This window comes from Oxyura jamaicensis, chromosome 4 (assembly GCF_011077185.1).
Source record: "Oxyura jamaicensis isolate SHBP4307 breed ruddy duck chromosome 4, BPBGC_Ojam_1.0, whole genome shotgun sequence".
Classification (NCBI taxonomy): domain Eukaryota; kingdom Metazoa; phylum Chordata; class Aves; order Anseriformes; family Anatidae; genus Oxyura; species Oxyura jamaicensis.
In genome coordinates this window covers 32245491-32268500 of record NC_048896.1, presented here as the reverse complement: position 1 = coordinate 32268500, position 23010 = coordinate 32245491, and the positions used below count along the sequence as shown (strand labels likewise).

The following is a 23010-nucleotide window of genomic DNA, read 5'->3' as shown; positions in this document are numbered from 1 at the left end:
AGTAATAAAACTGCTATTGCAAGGCACATCCAGTAGCTGTAGGCAAAAGCCTGTAATCCGCAATTTGGAAATAAAAAGCCACAGCAGAAATCATAATATTAAATAATCAAAATTGAGAAGGGACAGTGAAGCATGAAAAATCTGGTATTACAAAGCCAAATCAGTTTATTCAAACTCATGCTCAGGTATCCTTTAAATTGTACTTGTTACACTCATGGTAGAAGCCCACTGTTTTGACTAGAAGCAAGTCCAAGTGGCAGATACATCTTTAATAAAATTCAAATAGCATCTGTTAGAGTGCATTGTAGAGGAAATGGAAAGGACATTTTATAGCTCCATATCCCACATATAAAAATATAAACCCTATGTTCAGTCAGACCTCTAGTCAATACAGACATCTTGAAATTGCGTTTGTTCAATTTCCTATTTGTCCTTTTGCTTTATTTTAAATATGCTGATATATTATTTTAAGGAGATTTTATCAGCTTTGAATTAAAAGCATTTAACTTTATAAGAGGGTCAGTCCCTTGTCATTTTTCTGATGTAGAGCACACGAAGCAGTAATATGCTAAAATTAAGATGAACATCACTTCAAAGTTTTGCTCCATTAAACTCTACTTCTTAAAAGGTTTGCTTACACTATCAGTGATATCAACAGCCCAGTTGATGTTGCTGAAATTGATCTGGGTTCCTGGATGTTACGATAATCAGCGGTGTGGCCATTGCAAATTCTTGAAGGAGTGGAAAACAACTATCTTTACCTTTGTACAATTATATGACTGGTATAATAGGTTTCCCAGCTGGTAAGGCTAATTGCTGTAGGTATAACTATTCAGCTATAGAGCTAATAGGTACCTGAATTCATACCTACTTTCTCACACTACATCTATGTGACTTGCTCTGAGTATTGCAAACACCTGCCATCACTATGGTTAATGAGAGAACACTTGACAAGAGCTTTCAAGATACCAATTACAAATATTAGCTCTCTCAAATTTACAGCTTTCAAATACCTAAGATGTCAGCAAGTGTTTGGGATGACTTTTGGATGACAGATTCACTTACAAGTCCTCTTTCTAGGTGATGTGCCTGCTGCAAGAATCACAGCGTAATTGATAGGGTCACTGAGCTGCCTCGTTACTAACAGCTCATTAATCCTTCCCAGGTTAAGAGGCAAGAACTGGGTTGGTCTAATGTGCAGCACTGCCTCTTGTTCTCAGCAATCTCCCTTCTGTCCATGATGTACCACAGGGACAGACACTTCAAGAAGACAGGATGATAAACACAGAGTGCTCTTATGTGGCAAGATGTGTCTGAACACTTCATCCTTCACAGAAGGCTGGTTTTACATCGCAGGCACAGATTCTGCAAGTTGCTTCCAGGTTCCCCAGCCTCCAGCCACTTTAAAGATACCAGGATCTGGCCCAGCACTTTCGGCTGATTGGAAACTAACTTGAGTGAATCCCTCCCTCTTGATGCAGCAAAGCTTTCACCCAGAACAATATGGAAGATTAGTGGGGGGATGGTGGTGTGTATAATTGGTTTCAAAAGCTTACTTGTTTTTCTCATTACAGTTCCACAGAAGTACACACAACCATCTTTTTTCCTGAGGAATTAACTATTTCAAGTACTTCAGTTACATCAAGTACCAAGCCTTATCCAAGGACTTATTAGCATTTATTTTCCTATTGCTTGATTTATTTATTAACATTAAGTGGTTTGCTTGAGGAAAACTTCTAACAGAGTACTTGGATGTTGATGTTGGTAATAGGAATAACATTGTCTCCCTCTCAACGTTGTTGCAAATGAGACGCACAACATACCAAAGAAACTCCTCTTCTGTTTTAGTACAGTAAATACACTTCAAATTCAATGTTCAGTGCTTAGTTCTATTTTCTTTCTCAGTTGTTCCAAAATGAAGCAAATCTCTTCAGCCTGTAAAAAGTGACTAGTGTTCTCCAGAGGACTGTTATATATAATTGAAGTCAGCTTGACTTAAGTGCACTGTTTGTAAATATTGATGTGCACAAACTACAGCACTAATTGTTTTCATCTGTAATCCTAAAACAGAATTAGCCTTAATTGTTCAGCTGAGTTATTTCAGTTTAGTATTCAGTTAGTCAAGGTGACAACACCACTTGTTACAATCCTACTTTACAGCAGATGATTTCTGAAGTTTCTTTCCTATCATATAACTTCCAACCATGGGGCAGGTAGCAGAACCTGCAGTGCAAAACTTCGCGCGTTAGAGAAACATAATATTCTGAATTTACTGCAAGTGTTCTTTATGCTTCCCACACTGCTTAAAGCAGTTCCAACAGGAATGAGACTTACACAGTTTTAAGCTGAGCTATTTCATTTTCTAGGACAACAAAATCCAGCACATCTCTTTATACCTCTCCAAGCATCAAGGCACAGCCACAGGTACAGGATCAACAGTTTGAAAGAAAATATCCACCTTATAACACCTTCTTCTACTTGAGAATTTAAAGTTCACTATACTTACAATTGAGTCATATAATAGTGCTATCAAGCTAGACAAAGTCAGAACCACATACACTAAAGGCCAAACAGGCTCTCTTCCGATAGGTATTTATGGCGTGCAACACAACTCCACACAGATGGTCAAGCTAGCATCAGTTCCAAAAGCAGCCTGATCTCAAAAGCCCAATATTTCTCCCCAGCTCATTACCCTTACAGCCAGCAGCAGCAGCTGGGGATTTGTCTGTTCTGGATGCAGTAACTTCACCTGGAATCCTGATGGTTTTGGTATAATAATACCTGCAAAAGCACAGATGCTTCCTCTTCCACCTTTCTGCTCCCACTATGACCATACACAGCATCTGGAGGCAATCCCAGACTTTCCCATTAACATAGTTTCCCATTCCATGTCCTGCTGTGTCTCCAGAAAGTGCTAATGAGCTGTGTCCATATGATCCTTAGATGCCTTCAGCACTGATGATGCTGGAAGTGTTCTTCTGTTTGGTGCCCCACTCCCCACAGGCACACACTTTTTTTTTTTTTGAAAGGGTGTTTAGTTTTTAGGGATGGGCAGACACCCAAGTTCAAAGGTATAGTCTCTGGTAAATAAAGGTGGAAAATTATTAATATTTAAGAAAAAATAAATCAATTGTGCAACTGTAGACATCTGAAAAGTCATTCAGCAACTATATACCGTCTTGAAAAACAGGTTCATGAACTTAAGGAAAGGAACAGACAGAAGTAGTTTGTTTTGCAGAGGTTGACTTGTTTTTTTTTTTTTTTTTAGTATCATATATTTAGACATGAATTTAAATTTTTGGAGTAGCGAGTTTTCACCATATCAGAGAATCATAGGAAACCTGTGATGAAATAGTCATTCAACAACACAACCTTCCTTTTCATTTGATCAGAAAAGGAGTATCTGCCCACGATCCGAAGCCAAGCATTGATAAATTGGAATCACAAGTGACATGTAACATAAACTAGCTGTCTGCAAGTAAAATACAGAGAATTTAATTTTCATGCAACAAATAACACAGCTTGCCACTGTATCTGATATTTGGAGCTGCTCTGCTTTCAGTATAATATATGATAACGTTACAGTACAGTTACAACAGCAATGACCAGACAATGTCCATAAGGCCAGAAAAGCTTTGGCAAGCTATTAGGGTAATCAGGGTAGAGCAGATCTTTCTCCTTGTTCACACAAAACAAACAGCATCCCCAGCATTGAAGTTCACTGACTGATCAAATCAAGCCCTAGTCAATCAATAACGGGTTGGTTTTGCAGACTGACCTGCACATTATTAATTTGGGCTATTCACAGAACAGAGAACTGGCAGAAAGCATATGCTGTGTGATATGGGACATTATGGGAGCCTGAAAGTGAAATGAGCAATGATGCACAAAACAGAGTTAAGCAAGGGGAAATAGAGAGAAGAATACAATAGGTGACAAAATGAGAAGGAGCCAGCTCATTAACATGAATGAAAATTTTCCAGTGTCATTTTCCACCAAAGCACCAGTTTGTTGCCAGTGACAGAAATCAGTTCTTTCCCAAAAGAAGCTGCTGACCACTGAGTTTTAAATTATTTTTTCCTCTCCTAAGAAAATCTGATTTTTTAACCAATTAAAAAACTGTTTGATAATTGTTACTGCTAATAAGTTTACTGTTGGCTGTGGCATTGTTCATTTTTTTCTTACAATAGATAGATACTAGAGATCTAGGGGGTAAAGTAAACACAAAAAGAAGTAAAAAATGCTCGGTAAGTCACTTTTACATGCGTGACCACAAGCTGTGTTATTAACAGTTTACAAGGCTGCTTTATTATGATAATAAAGCCATTAAAAGACAAAAGGAATAAAAGCTGATGTGCAAAGCTATCAGCAAAGGTGTTGGCAACCTACCTGATTGTTGTACAAAGCAAATCTATTTTGCTCTAAAGCTTTGAAACATACATTAGAGTTTGTAGCATTCTTTTGTAAATACAGAACTGTAACAGAACCAAAGACAACTAGCTTACATTTCAATTTTGCCCTTTGCTCCAAAGCTCTTGCCCACCTTCTGCTTATTGCCATCTTTTCAGGTATCTGCATGCCAACAGACAGCAACCTCAGAGCGATCCACCCCCCCCCAAAAAAAATCCACAACACAAACCTGCACGCTAATCACCTTCCCCTCCCACAAAGCCCTCCTCTTTTACAGGCACACAAAAAAGCACAATAAAAGTTTTTTAAAATGTATACCTTTCTACACAGCTCGCTGCAGACACCTCACACAATACACTCCAACACTGAAGTGTTCAGCTTCCACGTCACACAATACATTAAAAACAGGCCTTTGATTTACATGCAGTTTGGATACATGTTTTGCTTGCACGTATCAGGTATTAGAATAATTTGCAACCTCAAATCAGTTCGAAATATTCTGCATACTTTATAGTGCTAATATTGCAATATTTTACTAATAATGCAATATTATTAACCTTCTGTGGAAAAGCTATGGTACCTGAGCCTACAGCTGAGGTATAATAATTCAGGGGAAGTCTTTAATGAAGAGCAGACTGCCAAGTCAGCTGGAAAGGGTAAAAACAAACATTCTTAGGCGTCAGTCAGAAAACTGTTCCCTAACGAGAGATTTCCAAGGCAGACTAAGTAGAAGGTAATACTTCCCTGTTACAGAACTTAACAGACAATGTATTCCTTAGACATGTGGAAGAGCTTCTGCAAACTATAAACCGAGCTTCTTTTAGTCTTGCCAGTACCCCCTCATTTACTCACAATTACAACATAAATCAAAAATCAACACACAAAAACCCCACACTTGTTGAAACAGAGTTGGAAGTAATTCCACTAATTCTATCAGGTTTTTCCCTCACATTATTTTAGTACTTAAGTATATAAGCCCCAAAACTTACATAAAGATATTTTGCAACTTTGGGTACCTATATTTAAATCTACATTTCCTTCTGCCACAGATATTCATATCAGGTTTTTTATATTGATTTTTTTTTTCATGACTACGTATGGTACTTCCAAGTTTCATAACATTTGCTTACCTCCCCATTCTTAATATCAAGTCTCTAGTCTGCATTATATTGCTATTTAAAAAGGTGCAGCTGTCCCTTCACTTTTATAACATCTAAATGTCATAATCTATGGTGAATATTATGAACTGCCTAGAGTTTTTCATTTTGATCACAAACGACAAAGAAATGAATATGAATACTGTGAAGGCACACAAGTGATTTTGCAACAAACCAACAAGCTGGTGGGTACCTGGCTATGCACGAAAATATCCTTATCATCTGTTACAAAAGCTCTATATGTGAATTTCCATATTTATATTTGTATTGGTTATGAAAACAAAAAAGCACAATGTTTTATCCCTCTTTTACACCCCTTTCAAGTTCCTACTTTTTCTCATCTACTCTAGTTCTAACAAGGACTGTCTCTTGGTAACAACTTCTTGGAATTTTTTAAGGCGGAAAAGTTTGGTTAGTACAACACACTAGAAAAAAGACATCAGCCATTTAATTACTACCCCTAAAATAACTGTAGTACTGAAATATTCCAGTCTCACTTTCAACTATCAACAAATAGGGTCCTAGTAGAGAACTCTTTTATAATCTTAAACTGTGGAACAAGTATAGCATGCACAGTGTCACTTAAATGGTTTTAACTGATTTCACAAAAGTAAGAAGTAGCCTTTTGTCAGCTGACATACGAAGCCTCATGAAATTACAAAAGCAGATAGTGATTTAATTAGTTTCAACACTGCAATAAACTTTGCTTACGATGTTTCTACCAGCTTTGAAAACAATTGAACTCACTTCATTTTTGACCTGATCTGTCTTTGTCATCAGTGCCTTTCACACTACTTCACTGCTCTTGTCAGTCCCTGCAAAAACAAGTGAAGGACTAAAAACGCTATTATTAGTGTTACATACACCCCTGGGGTGGGGCTGTATTGGAGAATGGGATGTTTCAATAGCTGTTATTTTAATAGTAGTGATTAAATGGCTAGTGTTTCTCTCTACTTTGACTAACTAAACTTTTCCCTTTTACAAAAATCTAAGACATTGTTATCAAGAGACAATCCTTGTTAGAACTAGAGTAGTTGAGAGTAAGTAGAAACTTGAAAAGGGGTGTTATTCAAACACTTTTAAAAAATATTGTTATGAACTGGGAAGAGATTACTGAGGAGGTGTAGACAGACTTTTTTTCCAACATTAAATAACCTATCTATACTACACGTAGCCTGTGTCTTCAAAAGACAAAAAAGGCACAAGAAAACACAATGTAGTGTCATTTAAAATACAGTTTAGGGTATCACAAATACAAGAAAAAACCTCACTTTAGATACACAGAAATGATTTAACTGACTTGAAGTTCAATGCTATTGATTTCAGAAAGTAGAGATGCTAAGACATTTGTCAGATGTTAAAAAGCTATTCCCAAAACACAAATATGCTACCAAATATGCTCAAATTCAAAACTGGCACCCATTCAAAAACAAATTACTAATCTTTGTTTTTAGTAACAAAAAAAGAAATCAGTAAACCTCTCTCATGATACAACAGTTCTTGACCCAGCTCCATTCAAGTCTTCTTAATAAGTTTAAGACTTTCAAACCAGACACTATTAAGCATTTCTATACTATATAAACCACTTCTTCCAGATGAAAACTGCTCCACTGAGAAGTTAGATAGGTTTATGTAACTCAAAATGAAGACGACATAGGAGATTTCTGTAATTTTTTTAGGAATTAATATTACAGATATTTATTCCCCAAATACCTGCAATATAATATCCAAAATATCTGCAAGCAGCAGAACGTAAGCTAGGGCATTTCCAGAAAGAGGAATAAAAATGACTATATTCTCTGTTTAATGGCATTAGTCCTTTTTCTTGTAACTGGGCAGTATAAGCTTTTTAAAACATTATCACATTTAAAAGTACATAGTCAGTATGGCCTTTGATTAAAGAAAAACACTGCAGCATCACCAGATTGAGCATACATTAAATAGCTGGTCTCTCACGACAAGAAGCTTTTTTTAGTAGTCAGAAGCTTCATAAAAACAACTTACAGACTTTCTGGTAAGTTGTTTTACTACTAGGAAATTGTTAGCCTGCAGAACAATTGTCTTACTTTACACTTCTTGTTTTTGAAAACTTTCATCATCTATTGTCTACTTTCTATACGCACGGAAAAGACAGAACTCTACTTGCTTTATGATTTCTCTAAAATTACATTACAGATAGAGAGGCAGTTCATCAAAGGACATATTGCAACTAAAACAGCAGAGACAAAAGGGTAAGAGATGTGTGCACCATTCATCTTTCTAACCCCTGAAACATCAAATTAAAGTTTTACTGAAATCTTACACTGAAGGAATGCTCTACTAATATCCCTCTTGTTCACCTAGGGGCTTCTCACCATAACAGGTCAGAAACCTTTTGCTATAAGCTCCTGGCTGAGACAAAGGTATACCTATATGTCAGCAATGAGCATTATTCTCTTCTGTTTTCTATCAGTCTACTCAAAACAATACTCAAATACGTATTAGTAAAGGATGTTATTTCAACAATCAATTACTGATTGTTATTTCAATAGAAACCAGCATTCAGAAAAATCCCAAACCAACCAAAAGACACAAATCTTTTCACATTTAAATTCCTAAAAGAAGTGCATAAAATTGAAAGTAATAAAATACATCCATGTTCCATATAATTGTTATGAATTAATTTTACCTAAGAAACTTAAATTTCATCCAAAGACCTTGAGAGTATTCCACTGTTGTGTTGCATTCAAGAAATATTGATGGCAAAATTCATTAGATTGTCATTTATCTTAATTTTATTATACAGAGATGTCATGAACTTTGATTAACTATTCTAAAGCAAAATCTTTAATTATTGTTTTAATTATTTTTTTTACATTCCGTTCAAAACAGTCTCATTTTTCTATATGGTAAATTTATACCAGAACAAGAAACTGCCCAATTCAATATATTTTTAGGATTAAAGACAAATGACTTGCATCCATCCAAAATTGCAAAAGTTAAAAATTCAGAGTAAAAATGAAGCCTAGAAGGAAAGGATGACGAAGCACTAACAATTTGCAGTATTTCAGAAACAACGTATTCAAACACTTTGCCAATAAAGACCAATAAACAATTCATAATCTCTTGCCTTTTCAGTATTCATGTAAGATAAAACAAAAGCACATTTAGCAAGGAAAAAAAGTTTCTTTTTCCCCTAGCTAACAATCAAATAGTACTTCAAGGAAAGCAGTTCAGCAGCTATTTTTTCTTCAATTTTTGTTGCTCTAGTTTCTATAGAGACCACAGTGCAATACAAATTTCAAATTAAAACAAAACCAACTGGGCCTTACCTCTGTCACTGAAGTCATCCACAAGAATGATTTCTGCTATCAGGCTGTCTGGAGTGCGGTTGATAATACTGTGTATTGTTCGCAAGAGTGAAGTCCATCCTTCATTATGAAATGGAATAATTATGCTCGTATTTGGTAGCTTTTCCAAGTACACCTTGTGCTTACAGCTAGAGAGAAAAGAAAAGAGTTGTGTAAGTCTGCCTTGGCATATACACCAGCTGCTTAGGCCAGTAAACCATCACTGTTTCTGGAATAAAATCCAACAGTATAATAAAACAGTACTTTCATGTGAGAATAACTAGTTCATTAAAAAAAAAAAAAAGTATATTGCAGGCAACATACAATAACTCTGAACAAAACAGAAAAGGAACTGAAGTTCACTGGCTGGAGTTAGATTTCTTTTTCTTCACTAGAATCTTTATCCTGAAATATTATATTCAGAACATATATTCTGCAACATTTTTAGAACTCAAATCCTCTTATTAGAAAGATTCCTGATATTTATCATGAAGGAAAATAAAACCTGAAATGATCCTTCTTTGACCATGGCAAACAACACTTATAAAAACAGTTTGCTCTACCCAGAAAAAAAATGCTAGAAACAATTCAGTGTTATTTTCCTGGTTGACACATTGAAAATATGCAACAACATCCACAAGTACAACATCTACAAGTACAACTCCAAAATACATCTAGATGTCCAAAATAATTTCTGCTACTATATGTATAGATAGCACAACATATAGTTCTGAAAATAGAAGAAAACGTAAAACAGCCTTTCTTTCAGTAAATGAAAGCACTGTACCTTCTGCATTGTAATTGAATAGCATCTAACAACAGTGCTTAAACTTGATCATTTTTAATATTGAAGTGTTTGCACATTTGACCAAAATCCATACTCTTTAAAAATAATGGTCTTACAATTCCTTAGCTTCTAAAATCAGATAACATATAAATAATATTTAGATTACTGAAACTGATAGGCTATCATTCCCCCCCCCAAAAAAAAAAAAAAAAAAAAAAAAAAAAAAATGCAGTAAATGGGATACGTTCCTCTACTAACAACATGACAGTTCATGTTCAGCCACATCCACTGGGGACAAAGACATTGAATTATTACTGCTTCCATGAGAGAAAGTCATGCTCTGATCAAGGTACCTATACAAATATAAATTAACTGCTTTGTGATAAATCAACACAAAGAGACAGAGAAATCTGTTGACTTCCAACTTCTAGGTCCAAAAATGTACAGATATGTTTGCTGCTATTCAGAAAGAATTGCAACGCATATCAAACACTGCTGTAGGTTTTAATACTGTTTTCCGTATATTTGCAGCTTATGTTACTTTCTACTTTTCAAATGCCATTTAGAAATCAGTATTTTCTGTATTTGCAAGTTTTCCTAAAAATAAGATTTATATTTGTCAGCCATTTCTTCCAAAAACATAGCAGCAATGAATTTATTGACAAGCCATTTCCATAAATAACATTTTTGAAACCTTTTATTAAGTAATTTACTGGTAGAATGCATATGCACACTGAAAAAAAGGACAGCTACCCTGCACAAATATGACAAAGTAAGAATTCTTCTACTTATCTGTAGGAAGGAGTACAACAAAGGAAGCTCATTACTCATACATTGCTGTTTCAGCTGGCAAATTAAGAAAACCACCTATCAAAACCACCACCTACTGTTGTCAATTGTTTGCTGACGGTGATGCTTGGAGTAGAACAAATGCATGTTATTCTTATGCTTTTCCTGAAAGCAAGATTTTCCCTTAGCATTTTAACTCCCACTAAGTAGGTTTTTAAAATGATGTTTTTCATCTTTTTTGGGGGGAGGAGAAAAACAAAAAACACCACACAAAAGAAATGCGCACCCCATGCCAGAATGCTGTTTCTTTTTAAAAAGTGATGTCCTTCCACAGGGGAACTCAATTACCTTCCTGAATAACAGTATGCCTTTTTAGCCTGGTTGTACTGAAGTTTGTGTGTTTTCACAGTTGAATATCGTAACCTTAAGTCTACACAGATGGGAAGGTCACTAAATGTGGATATTCTCATCTGTGCTTTCAGTGTAATTGCATATTCTAATTGATAAAAAGGAGAAAAACCATTGATGGACTTAGTTTTAAACTATTTTCATTCTTCCTACAGAATGAATTGCTTTACTAGGACTAAAAGAGAACCACGCTTAGAATATAAAAGCAAAATACACCTTACATTTTCTTAACATGTCTCCATCCTTCCACTACCTTTGACTTTTCTTCCTCATTTATATTTACTTTTTCTTTGACAGTTTTTGCAAAGGCACCTGGCTATGTGTGAACTGATTTCTGATACAAGCCACAAACCACTGTAATGCACTTTTCCTACTTTTCCCCCTCAACAAGCTGGCCAAATTGTCAAATTCATAGAAATGACACCTTAAATTCCATCTTTTTCTATTGTTAAGACAGCCTGTTAGATTTCATAGTGGTGGCCTACTTGCCTTTTTCAGCAAGTTAAATTCTGTTCGTTTTTAGCCTCTTGCTCTTCGACATTAAACTAACTGTAACAGAAGATCAGTACATTTTAGAAGATGTAACACAGAAAGCCATTTTATTTGAAGTTCTACCTAGCATTAGCTATAGCGGAGTATTGCTTGTACTGTGCTGAGGACAGATCTGATGGATAGCTATAACACTCAGGAAAGGCTTGTAGAATGCAATGAGAATGCAGATAGACACCCATGGCTGATATAGCAGATTTACTGAGATACCAGATTTACAAAGAGAATCAGAGGCCATGTACACATGCACCACTTGCTTAAAGTCCATCAATGCAGTTCTTTACATTTTTGCCTTTTAGAGGTGATGCCAAATATCCCGGCTGCAGTAAGTCTACTTGAAAACAGACACTGCTTCTTGTCAACCACTGCTAGTCTTTGAAATAACAATCAGATCCTTCTGCTTACAAAATATTGGTCATTGCTAGATTGGAGTGAATTTCATAGATGAAACTTCATAAAATTTTAGAATGCTCAGGGATGGAAGGGACCTTTAAATATCATCTATTTCAACCCCCCTGCCATGGGCCTCCCACTAGACCTCCCAAAGCCCTATCCACCTGGCCTTAACCAACTACCAGAGATGGGGCATCCACAACTTCTCTGGGCAGTTATTTTACTTCAATTTATTAGTGGTGCCTATCTCAACTCTTCCATGTTTTACTGATGAGAATGATGTTTAAAACCAAGAAGCATTAGCAAAATTAACAGATGAAGTACTACAAAAATGCATTCATCTTTAACTGTACCACTTTTGCATCACAGAGATTTTTAGAGGCATTCTTTTAACACAAATTCATTAGCAAAAAATCAGCAGAATGCATTTAGAGAGGTCCTGACACAAAGTCTGACTGTAACTTCAAACTCACCTTGCTTTATTATTTACTGTTCCAAAGTTCTAAGATACCTCAATAACTAACTTATTTTTCTGCCAACATCAAATCATATTTTCAAGAGTATATTCTTTTTGCTCTCACCAAAATAATCCCATCGTGATAAGTGTTTTGAGCATTCACCAAGTAACAGACCCCAATTTCAACATGTTTACTTTCATTCTACAGGGTATGCAAGCTATTAACTAAATTAATTTTAGCATGTTTCAAAAGGGAGATTTTGATCCACCACAGAAATGAAAAAATTGTAATTCAAGAACCCTTTATATTCCCTTAAGATTTCAACCTTACCAAAATTTATATATAAAAAAAAAAAAATAATCAAGTTTTATTGTAGAAAGGAAAACAAATGTGTCAAAGATTACCATTAACATCCTATTTTAAAAATTTTTAAATGATCATTAATTCATTCTTAAAAGTTGTTAAATTACAGTACGTGTTAAATGAAAATGAATTGTACTGAAATTGCCATGCAAAATTTCAGTACAAAGTTTTGTCAAATTCTTATCCACCTTGAAAAAATCCTAGTACTTTGCTCTGATTGCCAGCCTCAGCCTGAACACATCACAACTAATCTGTGTGTTTTCAATGAATGTAGGCTCTATGTAGACTGTAAGTGTAATTCAGAATGAATGACAGAACAGAATTTCCAAACACATTGACTTTCATTAAAGCTTGGGGTACTGGGAAAACCACAAAAGCCTGGAAATAAATCATAAGATTAATATTCAAAAAAGGATAGTAGATTTAAGCAAAATATGCAGTTCAGCCAGAGAGTTGAGGGTTTGCTCCAAGACCTACTTCAATCCAAAAAAGAACGCAGAAAGGAAAGAGTACAGAGTTGATGTCAATAAACATTACTTCATGCTCTTTCATGATCAAATCATACAGCAACAGATAAATGCAAACGTACTAATGTAGAGTTTTATTGTCACGTGATGTTCTGATTAATTAAGAACATAGAGAAAAACCAATAGGGATCTGAAAAAGGGAAACAACCTCTATGTCTTCCTTTTTTCTTTTTTTTTTTTTTTCTTTTTTCTTTTTACTGAGAAGGTAATATTTTCTATTTTTAAGCTAATTTTCATCAGAATCAGTTTTTACCATGGTGGTATTTTCTTCTAGAATAACATTTAAAATAACTTATGAGAAACTCATAGTAACAAAATTGATTTGCATGGTGAATGAAGATGAATATAGGTTATTTGACTCCTGTACCTCAGTTCTAGATAAGCTGTAAACCAACTAATTTGAATGAAATCTATGTTAGTATAAACATACAGTCTCAGAAGAAAAACCTCCCATGAAATCAAGTAATTTTGCATATGGGACTGAGGGCAGAAAACTACCTGAAATCACTGCACCAAACTGATTTTTCGCTTCAGCTTTGATTGTAAAAAAAAAATAAAAATTATGAAAGTGTTCTCATTAATCAGTCTTGGCTAAGGATGTTTACTCAACATCACTGCCCATAATGATAAGAGCATAAATATTCAAAGATGCTGAGAGCACATTATTCAACTATTTTCCCACCATATTCATTATGTTTTTCCTCACTTTGTTCCTTACCTCTACACTTTTGTTTACCCAGATAAAGTTCAAACACCTCAGTAGAATTTTTATTGTTTAGCGTTCAAGTAGCGTTTGTTCACTTTGCTCAGAAACACATTAAGATGTGTTTAAGGTATAGCTAGCTACCTGTAAGTTAAATTGCTGGAGTTCAGAAACCTGAAACCACCTCTGCATACATTCACATAACTAATACAACCTACTCAATGGTTTATAAGCGACTAATTACAGAACTGGAGGCTTTGTTTTTCAGTGTTTGATTCTGTCTTCCTCAAAGTAATCCAAAAGATCCCAGTCAGTCTTAACTCACATACATGCTCATATCTATAGGTATATGCCATGCCATATTGCCAGCACAGTGGAACAGTAGGCACCTGCGCATCCTGTGGAACCATCCCAAATGAATGGCCCAGATATCTAGCCCTCTCCAGAGACAGGTATAGGATTATTCCTAGTTTTACAGACTGTAAGGTTAGAGTGGTGAATTCAAGCAACTTGCCCATTCCATGGCCAGGGCTGGAACTCGGCAATATATGGGAACATTGCCCTTCTCGTTCTTGTACCAGGCAATCTCATCATGCACATGTAACATGCAGACTTCTCTCAGAAGCTTTAAAAGACACTTGCTTTCAGTAATTAATCTCCTTCAACTCATCTCACAAAAGCTCTTCCCAACAATTTCCTTCATGGAGGCAGGCACTCCATCTTCTTACCAACTGTTACAGGTAGTTACCATTCATTACTGACAGTTACAGTGACTTGTTTTGATCTTGGTTATGGTTTATAGCCACTGCATAACTGAAGTAGGAATATGCATGCTGTATTGCTATCCTAAGTAGGTTGAAGATGTAACTAATACACACACATTACACAGAATAACAGCTTGTACTCAGTCAGAAGAGCTCAAACTGAATAAAGGAAAAATATTAATCCATTTGCTAAATTAGCAATTAGCCCATAGTCGCTTGCAGTATAATCCTACTTCATTCTGGTACTGCTATAAAGGCAAACTGAAAAACAAGGAAGTCTGTGTTATTTAAAATTCAAGTTTTTATGCTTAATCTTAATAGAATGCTACAGATTAACCTTAATAAAATGCTCCAGATGCTTCTGTAAAGGTGTCTTTTCTTGTGTTAAAAATTGCATATTGAAGTGCAGCATATCATCACTTATTTGTGGAACAACAGTAAATCTTAGCTACTGAAGCTATTATTACAAGAATGACAATTTCTTAGCATAAACAATAGATTTCTGCAAATTTAATGAAATCTTAAATCTCAGAGTAATTTCTGTGTTAAGTCTGAAAGTGATATATAAAGGTCTTGCTAGAAATACATAGAAAGAAAATAACCATGATGAGCAACTGGCATCTTACTAGCTAAGTAGTTCACACCTGTATTTTCTTACTGAAATTATTATATTAATGTTCAGAATAAACAGAGCTTGGTAGAGGCCTGTGCAAGTGGCATTATGTATTTCCCTTGATGAAATTCTCAGAATTAACAATTTGGGCTTTCCCCAAAAATAATATACACAAATGTGTGTGCATGCATATAAAAATACAGCTTTAAGCAGTATTTGCACCAGCATGCACGCGTATAAAAAATATGGCATAAAGCTCCATTTGCACCAAATGCTGAATTTGTGGACAAACCAGATGCAATGACATATTTGAGATAACCAACATGAATCAAAAGTTATGAACCATGAATTAGATTTTCAAATATTGCTGTTCTTGATTAATCTTGTCTTTCTTTTCATAAGATTTCCTTACATGGTATTTGAGAATCTGAATTTTTTTATTTCTTAGCAAACTGAATGGTATAGTACTATATTCTTTGTGCACTAGGAACTTTTTTTGGGGGGGGTTACTGGGAAGAACTGAGGTTTGCTACCTGGGTGTGAGTTGTTTCCAAATTAATTTTCAAAGCCTCATTCCTCTCTTCAGCCGAAGTATCTTCTTCCCCTCTTTTTTCCTTTATTAGACACATCACTGTGCACTAATCATATGTCATTTCAAGTATGGCTGCATTTCAGTAACCCCAGAATTCCTGTGGTTTATCACTGTCGTGAGAAACTGAATTTTGAGAGCTGTACAATATTGTTTATTATCCACACGTACCACAGAAGTCACCAATCACAGAAGTCATGGTAACTATGAAATCAAAATTCTTTACAGAAGGTTAAGGTAGAATTTATTTGTAAATAACTTGTATAGTGAAAATTTAGGCATGCAGAACTGACAACGTGGAACCCTCTAGCAACTATTTACCTCAAATGTTGTTCCTGTGTTTTGTTATTGTAGGTGGGTATTTGGATCCAGTAGTTTAAGGCTTATTCAAAAACAGGATACACCATCACACATGAACTCAAAACACGAACTAAAATCACTTAACTCTAATTTTAATTATTGCTTTGAGATATACACTTCTGCTAGGCTGAAACAATAATCAAAACTGAGTTCCTGAATGAATCACTATTACAAGTAAGTTTTGAATTTGCAGGGAGACTTCTTCTAGAAGATTAAAAGAATAGTAGAGGTTGCTCTATTCCTGAAATACTAACCTGCCTGAGGAAGAAAAAGAAATTGCCACAAACATCTGGAATCTATTTACAGCCAGCACTAAAAATACAGCATGAAAGAGGACCGCTCTATAAAAAGAAAAGCTGTGAAAAAAGGTTAAAATTGCCTCTTATAGACTACTGAGAGTCTTAAGAATATTAATTTTTTTTTTTTTGGCTCAAAAGAAGGGTTAGCATTTATTTCTGTGCAGAAATAAATAAATAGCATCCTTTTAGTTCAAGATACAGTGACAGTTCTGTTTAAATCCCTGATAAGTTTAAGGAGAAAAAAAAGTAATATACTATCAAATAGCTTAAGAAACCATGCAGAACTGAAAGTTTCTGCATCTTTACAGCTTTTTAACAGAAACAGATCTACCAGCTCTGTAGGACAGCAAAATGAAAAAAAAAAACGGACTTCTAAAGTGATGAAAAAGGAGAGAGTGCTGGCACCATTTCAGCCACTTCACAGCAAAAGCCGATTCAAAAAGCAGCAATTTGTTTGACCCTGTGGATATAACAACAACAATATTTTATGCACATTAAGGGACGCCAATAGCAATGCCTTGGCCACTTACTAGGTTCTGTGCTTTCTAGACACATCAACAACCTTGTAAACTGCCCTTTCTGATAGATAATAGCGTAGGAGAAGTTAAACGTCTTGCAGACATCCCATTGCTGCATTTCAGAAGCAAGGTAGCAGCCTTCTACAGCAGTTACTGGATCATAAAAGTAGACCACCTCCAATTTTCTCCTGTTACATGAAATGCCCGAGTAAGTTAGAGCAAAACAGAATCAGGTCTGAAATCTTCCTTCCACTGGCTTTGTCAGACACACACTTAGCAGATCTGACCTTTTCTTTCCCCTTTATTAAAGGAACTACAGCACCCAGTGGTACCCAACTGCTGACAAACCCATGACAAAGCTACCAGGACAAAACATTTTTCCAGTGAAGATTTACATAGTAATTGTCTTAGCACGTCAAAGAATTCAATTTACAGCAACAAGCTTCAGTCACACTGTGTTTCTGTTCCAATCTAGCCTTGTCAACTGAGCCTGATAAAGTAGTGATAACTAGTAATTTCTACTGCTTTTTGACAAGGCTGTAAAATTAGCTTGGGTGTGAGCTAATGGAGGGGAAAGTAATCTTTATTTTCACTGTGGCTCACAGCTAGGAAGTAAGCATACATTACTGGGTATGGACCTCAATAAATGTCACAACACTTCCTCCTCCCTACTGCAGCAAATAAACCTTCTCTAAAAATTTATTACTATTTTCAGATAGATGAAATTGTATGGTAGAAAGTAGTCTGCATTATTGCTATTAAATGTATGACAAAAATTAACAAGTCTTGGAAACAAAATAGAAAAAAGCCTACTGTGTTAAGTAGGTTTTCTTTCAGCAGTGACTTCCCCAGATCCCACAAAGTTGAGCGAGATGCTTGTTACTTCACATCAAGCTGCATCGCTTTGGACTGTCATGGACAGTCACTCCAGAAACTCTGCATGTCTTCAAAGAAAGCAGACAGTAAGTTTGCCTCACTTCATAATTCAAACAGTAAGGTTTCTTTAACCAAAGGAAGAGTGTAAGAGGCAGATGAGCCATACAACTGAAAGCAGAACTATGCTTGCAAAGCTTTGTTTTATAAGAAGGCAAGGTATAAAACCTCCATCACTCATGGCTAGATCTTAAAATATGTATTACATATATAATTTTAAGAAACTTACATATTGATCCATATTTATTAAGTCTAGGTTTTGAAAAATGAACGCATACAGTAATTTTATATCATCTCAAAATCCCTCACTTAAAAGGAAAGTTACATCGAGAGGCATCTTAGTACTACAATTATATTTCAGCTTAAACCATGCTCTTCATTAGCTATGAATTCCCAAATTCTAGCAAGCAACACAGTTTATATAATATGTATACACACATGTACGCAGATCTACACTTGTTTTTTTTTTTTTTTTGAGTGAAAATTACTGAAATATCAATGTACTCAAAATTCATTCAAACTTATGTGATTGTCTCTCAAAAGTCAGGCAGAGCTTAAAATCATCAACACAAAGCCTTAATTCAAGTCTGTTTGATTTCCTGTCTGAAAGAAATTGAAAAGGATCAGAATGTTTTTGTTGTTTCAAAGTGAATTCTAATCATGTTACTTAGGAGCAAACCAACCTATGACATTCAGCTACCATTGAATTTGTTTTAGAAATCCTAATTATTCCTTTACCACTTGCCCTTCTGCTCCAGAGCTATCCTTCAGGCTTCCACAAACACCTTCCCTGCCAAAGGTCAGCCACATCTCCTTTTCCATACCAAGCATTCTGCAGCTAAAAATAGATTACGACCAAGCTCAACTTGACTGCGAATACAATAAGATACTGAAAATCATCTAAAAATTACCTTAAGACAAAGTGACGGGATAGAATCAAACTTATTTAGTGCATACAGAACTCAGAGTACAAAGTAAAGGCTGGAATCCCTTTTATCCAAAATTCCCTCTTTACGTGCAGTGACATTAGAGCAGAGAAATACAGGAACAGTATCAGATTAGCCAGAAAGCACAGAACTGCGTGTTATACTGTGAGATGCTGAGCATTAGTGCAAGATATTCCAGAATATTAAGGGAAATGCAACAGCACAGTGAGGTCTTCACTCTCTAGAAGCGAGAAGTTCAGGACTCAGCACTTTCAGGTCAAACAGTTTTCTTACACCGCCAAATTAAGGTACTCTGACACAATATTAATTAAAAGTTCTTTGTCCTTAACTGAAGAAAGAATATAGTGGATGCTCTATTAGAGCACATTTAAATTAATGCAAACCTTCCTAGTTTCAAAAGGCTTCAATAATACAAGGGATGTATGAATGAGGTTTACAAAAAAAGCTTCCAAAACTTGGTGGATAAGACCAAATGAGAAAGCATTGTTCACCAAACTCACCAGTTTGGAGGTATTTGATGCAATTAACATCAGATTGATCTAAACCATGTTATAAAATGTTCCTGCATCACACAATGGTTGGTTATCTTTCTGTGCAGAGGGCTGCAAGGACCAATAGTATTAGGAGGTTCAGTAATAAATTAAACAAGAACATGTGCGGCGTATCTGTACAAAACCACTAAGCAGCCTTACGTATCACCCAAAAATCCAGTTACTGAGGATGCTGAAAGAATCTAAGGGAAATAAAACGGAGGAAGAAGCCAGACTCACACATCCCTACCAGTATCACCTCCCATATACGATACATGAGATAAAATAATGGGCAAGATATTATTAGGTCTGACCCATGTCACAGCATCGGTGTCACAGCTAGCAGGCATGGGAACAAAAGCTGTGCAAACGTCGCTGTCAGGCATCACAGACCACAAGTGCCAGTGTGATCAGTAAGTTCACATGCCTGTTACCACATCTTGTGGCCAGTGCAGCCTTTGGAAAATTACAGCTCAATAAGGTCATCCATAATCCGGCCAGGCAGAACAGAAGCTGCTTTTTCACTCTAGCTTTGCTGCGTATTTGTTGTCCTTATTGCATGACACAGAGTGGCTAATTCTGTTGCAGTAAGAAGGTACTGGCACTTTGTGTTTTGTTAGTATTAGAGCTGAAATTTCACTTCCTTAGAAGTATACAATCCCATGCTGGTTCCCATTACATAAATGCCTAATTGTACTAAAAAATGTTTCAAAAAGAAGCAAGAATTAATATGTAATAACAAGTAAGGCATACAGAAGGTTTTCCTGAACGTATTAAATTGGCAGCATACATCATCATCACAGTCATCTGTGAACTGCAAAGGTCTGGATCCCCAGAACATTCAATATTTCTCATTGATCTTAGTGAAGTTGCATGTGCTTTCCCATTGCTGTATTGTATTTGAGACCTCAAAGTTCTGGTTTTAACCACTGCCAAATGCCAATAGACTTGGCTATCCCAGATGCCCAGAAGTGACTGAAGGGTAAATATCCTGCAGTATTCCTTTCCCTATTGTATTTAAATTTCACAGTTATGTTTATTGCAGCTCCCTATTTTCTCAGCAGCGTGGGAGGCTTCACCGTAATGTAGGCAATATGCAAGGCATTCAAACCCACAAGAACTACTTTCCTCTGCTTGTATAAACAGCTTACTTCTTTTATCAAATTCTTTTCAGTAAACAGAAACAGAGCCATCAGTCTCGGACAGTCCTCATCGACCTACTAAACACTGCAGCCTGCTCCTCACCAAACAGGAGGAGGGGGAATCATCAATCTTCAGCCCCACTTTAGCTGTTGCTGCCATAAAAAAAGCACACAAAGCACCCAGAAAGAGCCTCGGAATTATTCCACGTAATTTGTTACTATCGATATATATCTTGCAGAGGAACTGACAGCAGGCATGACAGAGACAGAAGGCCACAAGTTTTCTCCAGCATAAAACATTTCTGACCCTGTTCTCAAGGAGCTGCACGTTGAATGAGATGCCCTGAAGCAACTGCAAAGCACAATCTGGTGAGACTTGGAAATGGGGACATTGCCCATCGTGTTTTGGCATGCATGACTTTCCACCTTCACTACATTACGCAGTAACTGCACGGAACACCTGGAAAAGCAGCCCAAGTAACAGTGTGCAGCTTTCTCACCACCCCACTAAAAGCAACGTGTGCTTAACCAGTTGGTCTGTGGCCAGGTAAGGTTAAACAGTACTAGCAAACATCCGTACAAAGTAATGCAGCCCTTTGTAGAGAAGCCTGAACCAACACTTTTTGAAGCTCTAGGAAGAGACTTGCCTGTTTTGTGGTTTGTGGATTCCAGTCAATGTAAGCATAAGAGCAAGCGAGTTAGATGAAAGTTGAATCAGCTAGCTAGTAGCTGTGCCGTGCCAAGTTTAGCACACACAGAGTGCCTCTTCAGCATCCCTTGGTACCAGTGACATCTGCCCTCGGAACAATTAGATTGTACCCGAATTATTTCCCTACTGAGCAGGCAGAGATGATTCAGATGCCTCTGAGCTAACTTTTACAGCTTCTCCAGGAGCTTTTCATCATTATGTGGAGAGGGAAAGAAAAGCAGAGGAGCTATCTCCTCATCTGGAGGGAAGGAAGCTGCAGGAGCGTACCTGAGGCTGGGGCACAGCAGCCAGCTAACGGCCTGGCTGTACCGACGTGTCTCACTCACGCAAGCACCACCAAAAGCTGACCCTGTATGCCAGAGATGAGACTCAAATGACTTTTAGTCATCAGATCATTACAGCAGGCACCGAGATTAAACTTGTGCCACAGCTTTAATTGCACGCACAGCAGGTGAATACACAGCCAAGTTGTTTACTAATATTTTTGCAATAAAAGTGAGTCCATTTTTATTTTGCAAACACTGACACTGCTATAGGATATTTATTGCCTTTTAAAACAAACAAACAAAAAACCCACGCTAATACAAAAATTAGGGAAAACAGAGGAAAGCAATGCTTCAAATGCCATTAGAGCTAAATACTTACCTAGATTTGCTGGGTGACCATTTTTCAAACTTTTTTTTTTTTTTTTAATTACTTGATCGTTCTGAGTGATTAGCATTTCACTAATGTAGTAAAATAGTACTCTGATTGAATGCTATACACTTCAATGACTTCCCTACGCACAGCATACATAAACTAAAGAAATCAGGAACAGCAAATATTTAACAGCAAAATCAGCTACCGAGTATTCAGATTGTTTTGTCTGGAGGAAATGCAGAGCATACTTGCAGTTAAATACTTAAGGAAAAAGTTCAAGTCATTCAGCCAGCTCTAATTTGTCTAAGAAATACCCAGGAAAAATACCTAAAATGTATTATTTCCCTTTTTACCCTGTCAGACTATTCTATTTGAAGAGAAGAAATAAAGTCATCCTTTTGGTTAATAAAAAGTTAACCATTAAAACTTATTTCATGAACCACAATCTCATACTTCCTACTACGTGCTTCAAAAGACATCTGAGAACATAAGCTTTGGGGCAGTAATTCCCAGACTCAGCTGCCTTATTTTTGCAATTTCATCAGTTTCTTACTTACATCTTACTAGCTTTTTTAGCCACATTACTCTTCTGTTCACCAAGTAATGCTCAAGTGACTTCAGCTTTCACTTCAGCAAATTTGTGCTTCAGCCATGCAACACACAGGCAGGTGATATTTGTTCTCTAGCATCGCACACCGCATAATGCTTCAGCTCTCCCATAAATCCCATTCTGTAGCATGAAGCACACCGCAAGATTTCCGAACTAAAATATCTGTACTTCTTCACTCTCAGCAACTCAGCTGTTTTGAAAATCACGCTGGAAACCTGACTGCCGGGGGAACAGTTACACAGAAAACCACAAGGAGCCAGCATCCTTCCCTGGTGGCAGCTAGAAAGAATTCCACAGAAGCAAAACCAAATAAACTATTTTCTAAGTTTAGGGACACCTAACCACATCTTGAGATGCCATTATCTTTCTATTCTGGGTTGATGAAGAAACTTGTAATCATTTCTTTTTCCAATTTTGATTAGATTTTGACTGAGAGTTATCAACAAATAACACTGAACCATTAATATACTATCGACACAGACCT

At 36.3% G+C, this 23010-nt stretch overlaps 1 protein-coding gene across 4 annotated transcripts in view; it reads right to left on the bottom strand.

Moving 5' to 3' along the window:
• Positions 1–23010, bottom strand: part of GALNTL6 (polypeptide N-acetylgalactosaminyltransferase like 6) — a 452994-nt gene that overhangs the window by 233379 nt on the left and 196605 nt on the right. For all 4 annotated transcript variants that reach the window (XM_035324503.1, XM_035324500.1, XM_035324501.1 and 1 more), the window contains one exon: positions 8879–9045. In XM_035324503.1, the coding sequence (XP_035180394.1) occupies positions 8879–9045 (167 nt within the window). The remainder of the gene's footprint in view (positions 1–8878; positions 9046–23010) is intronic.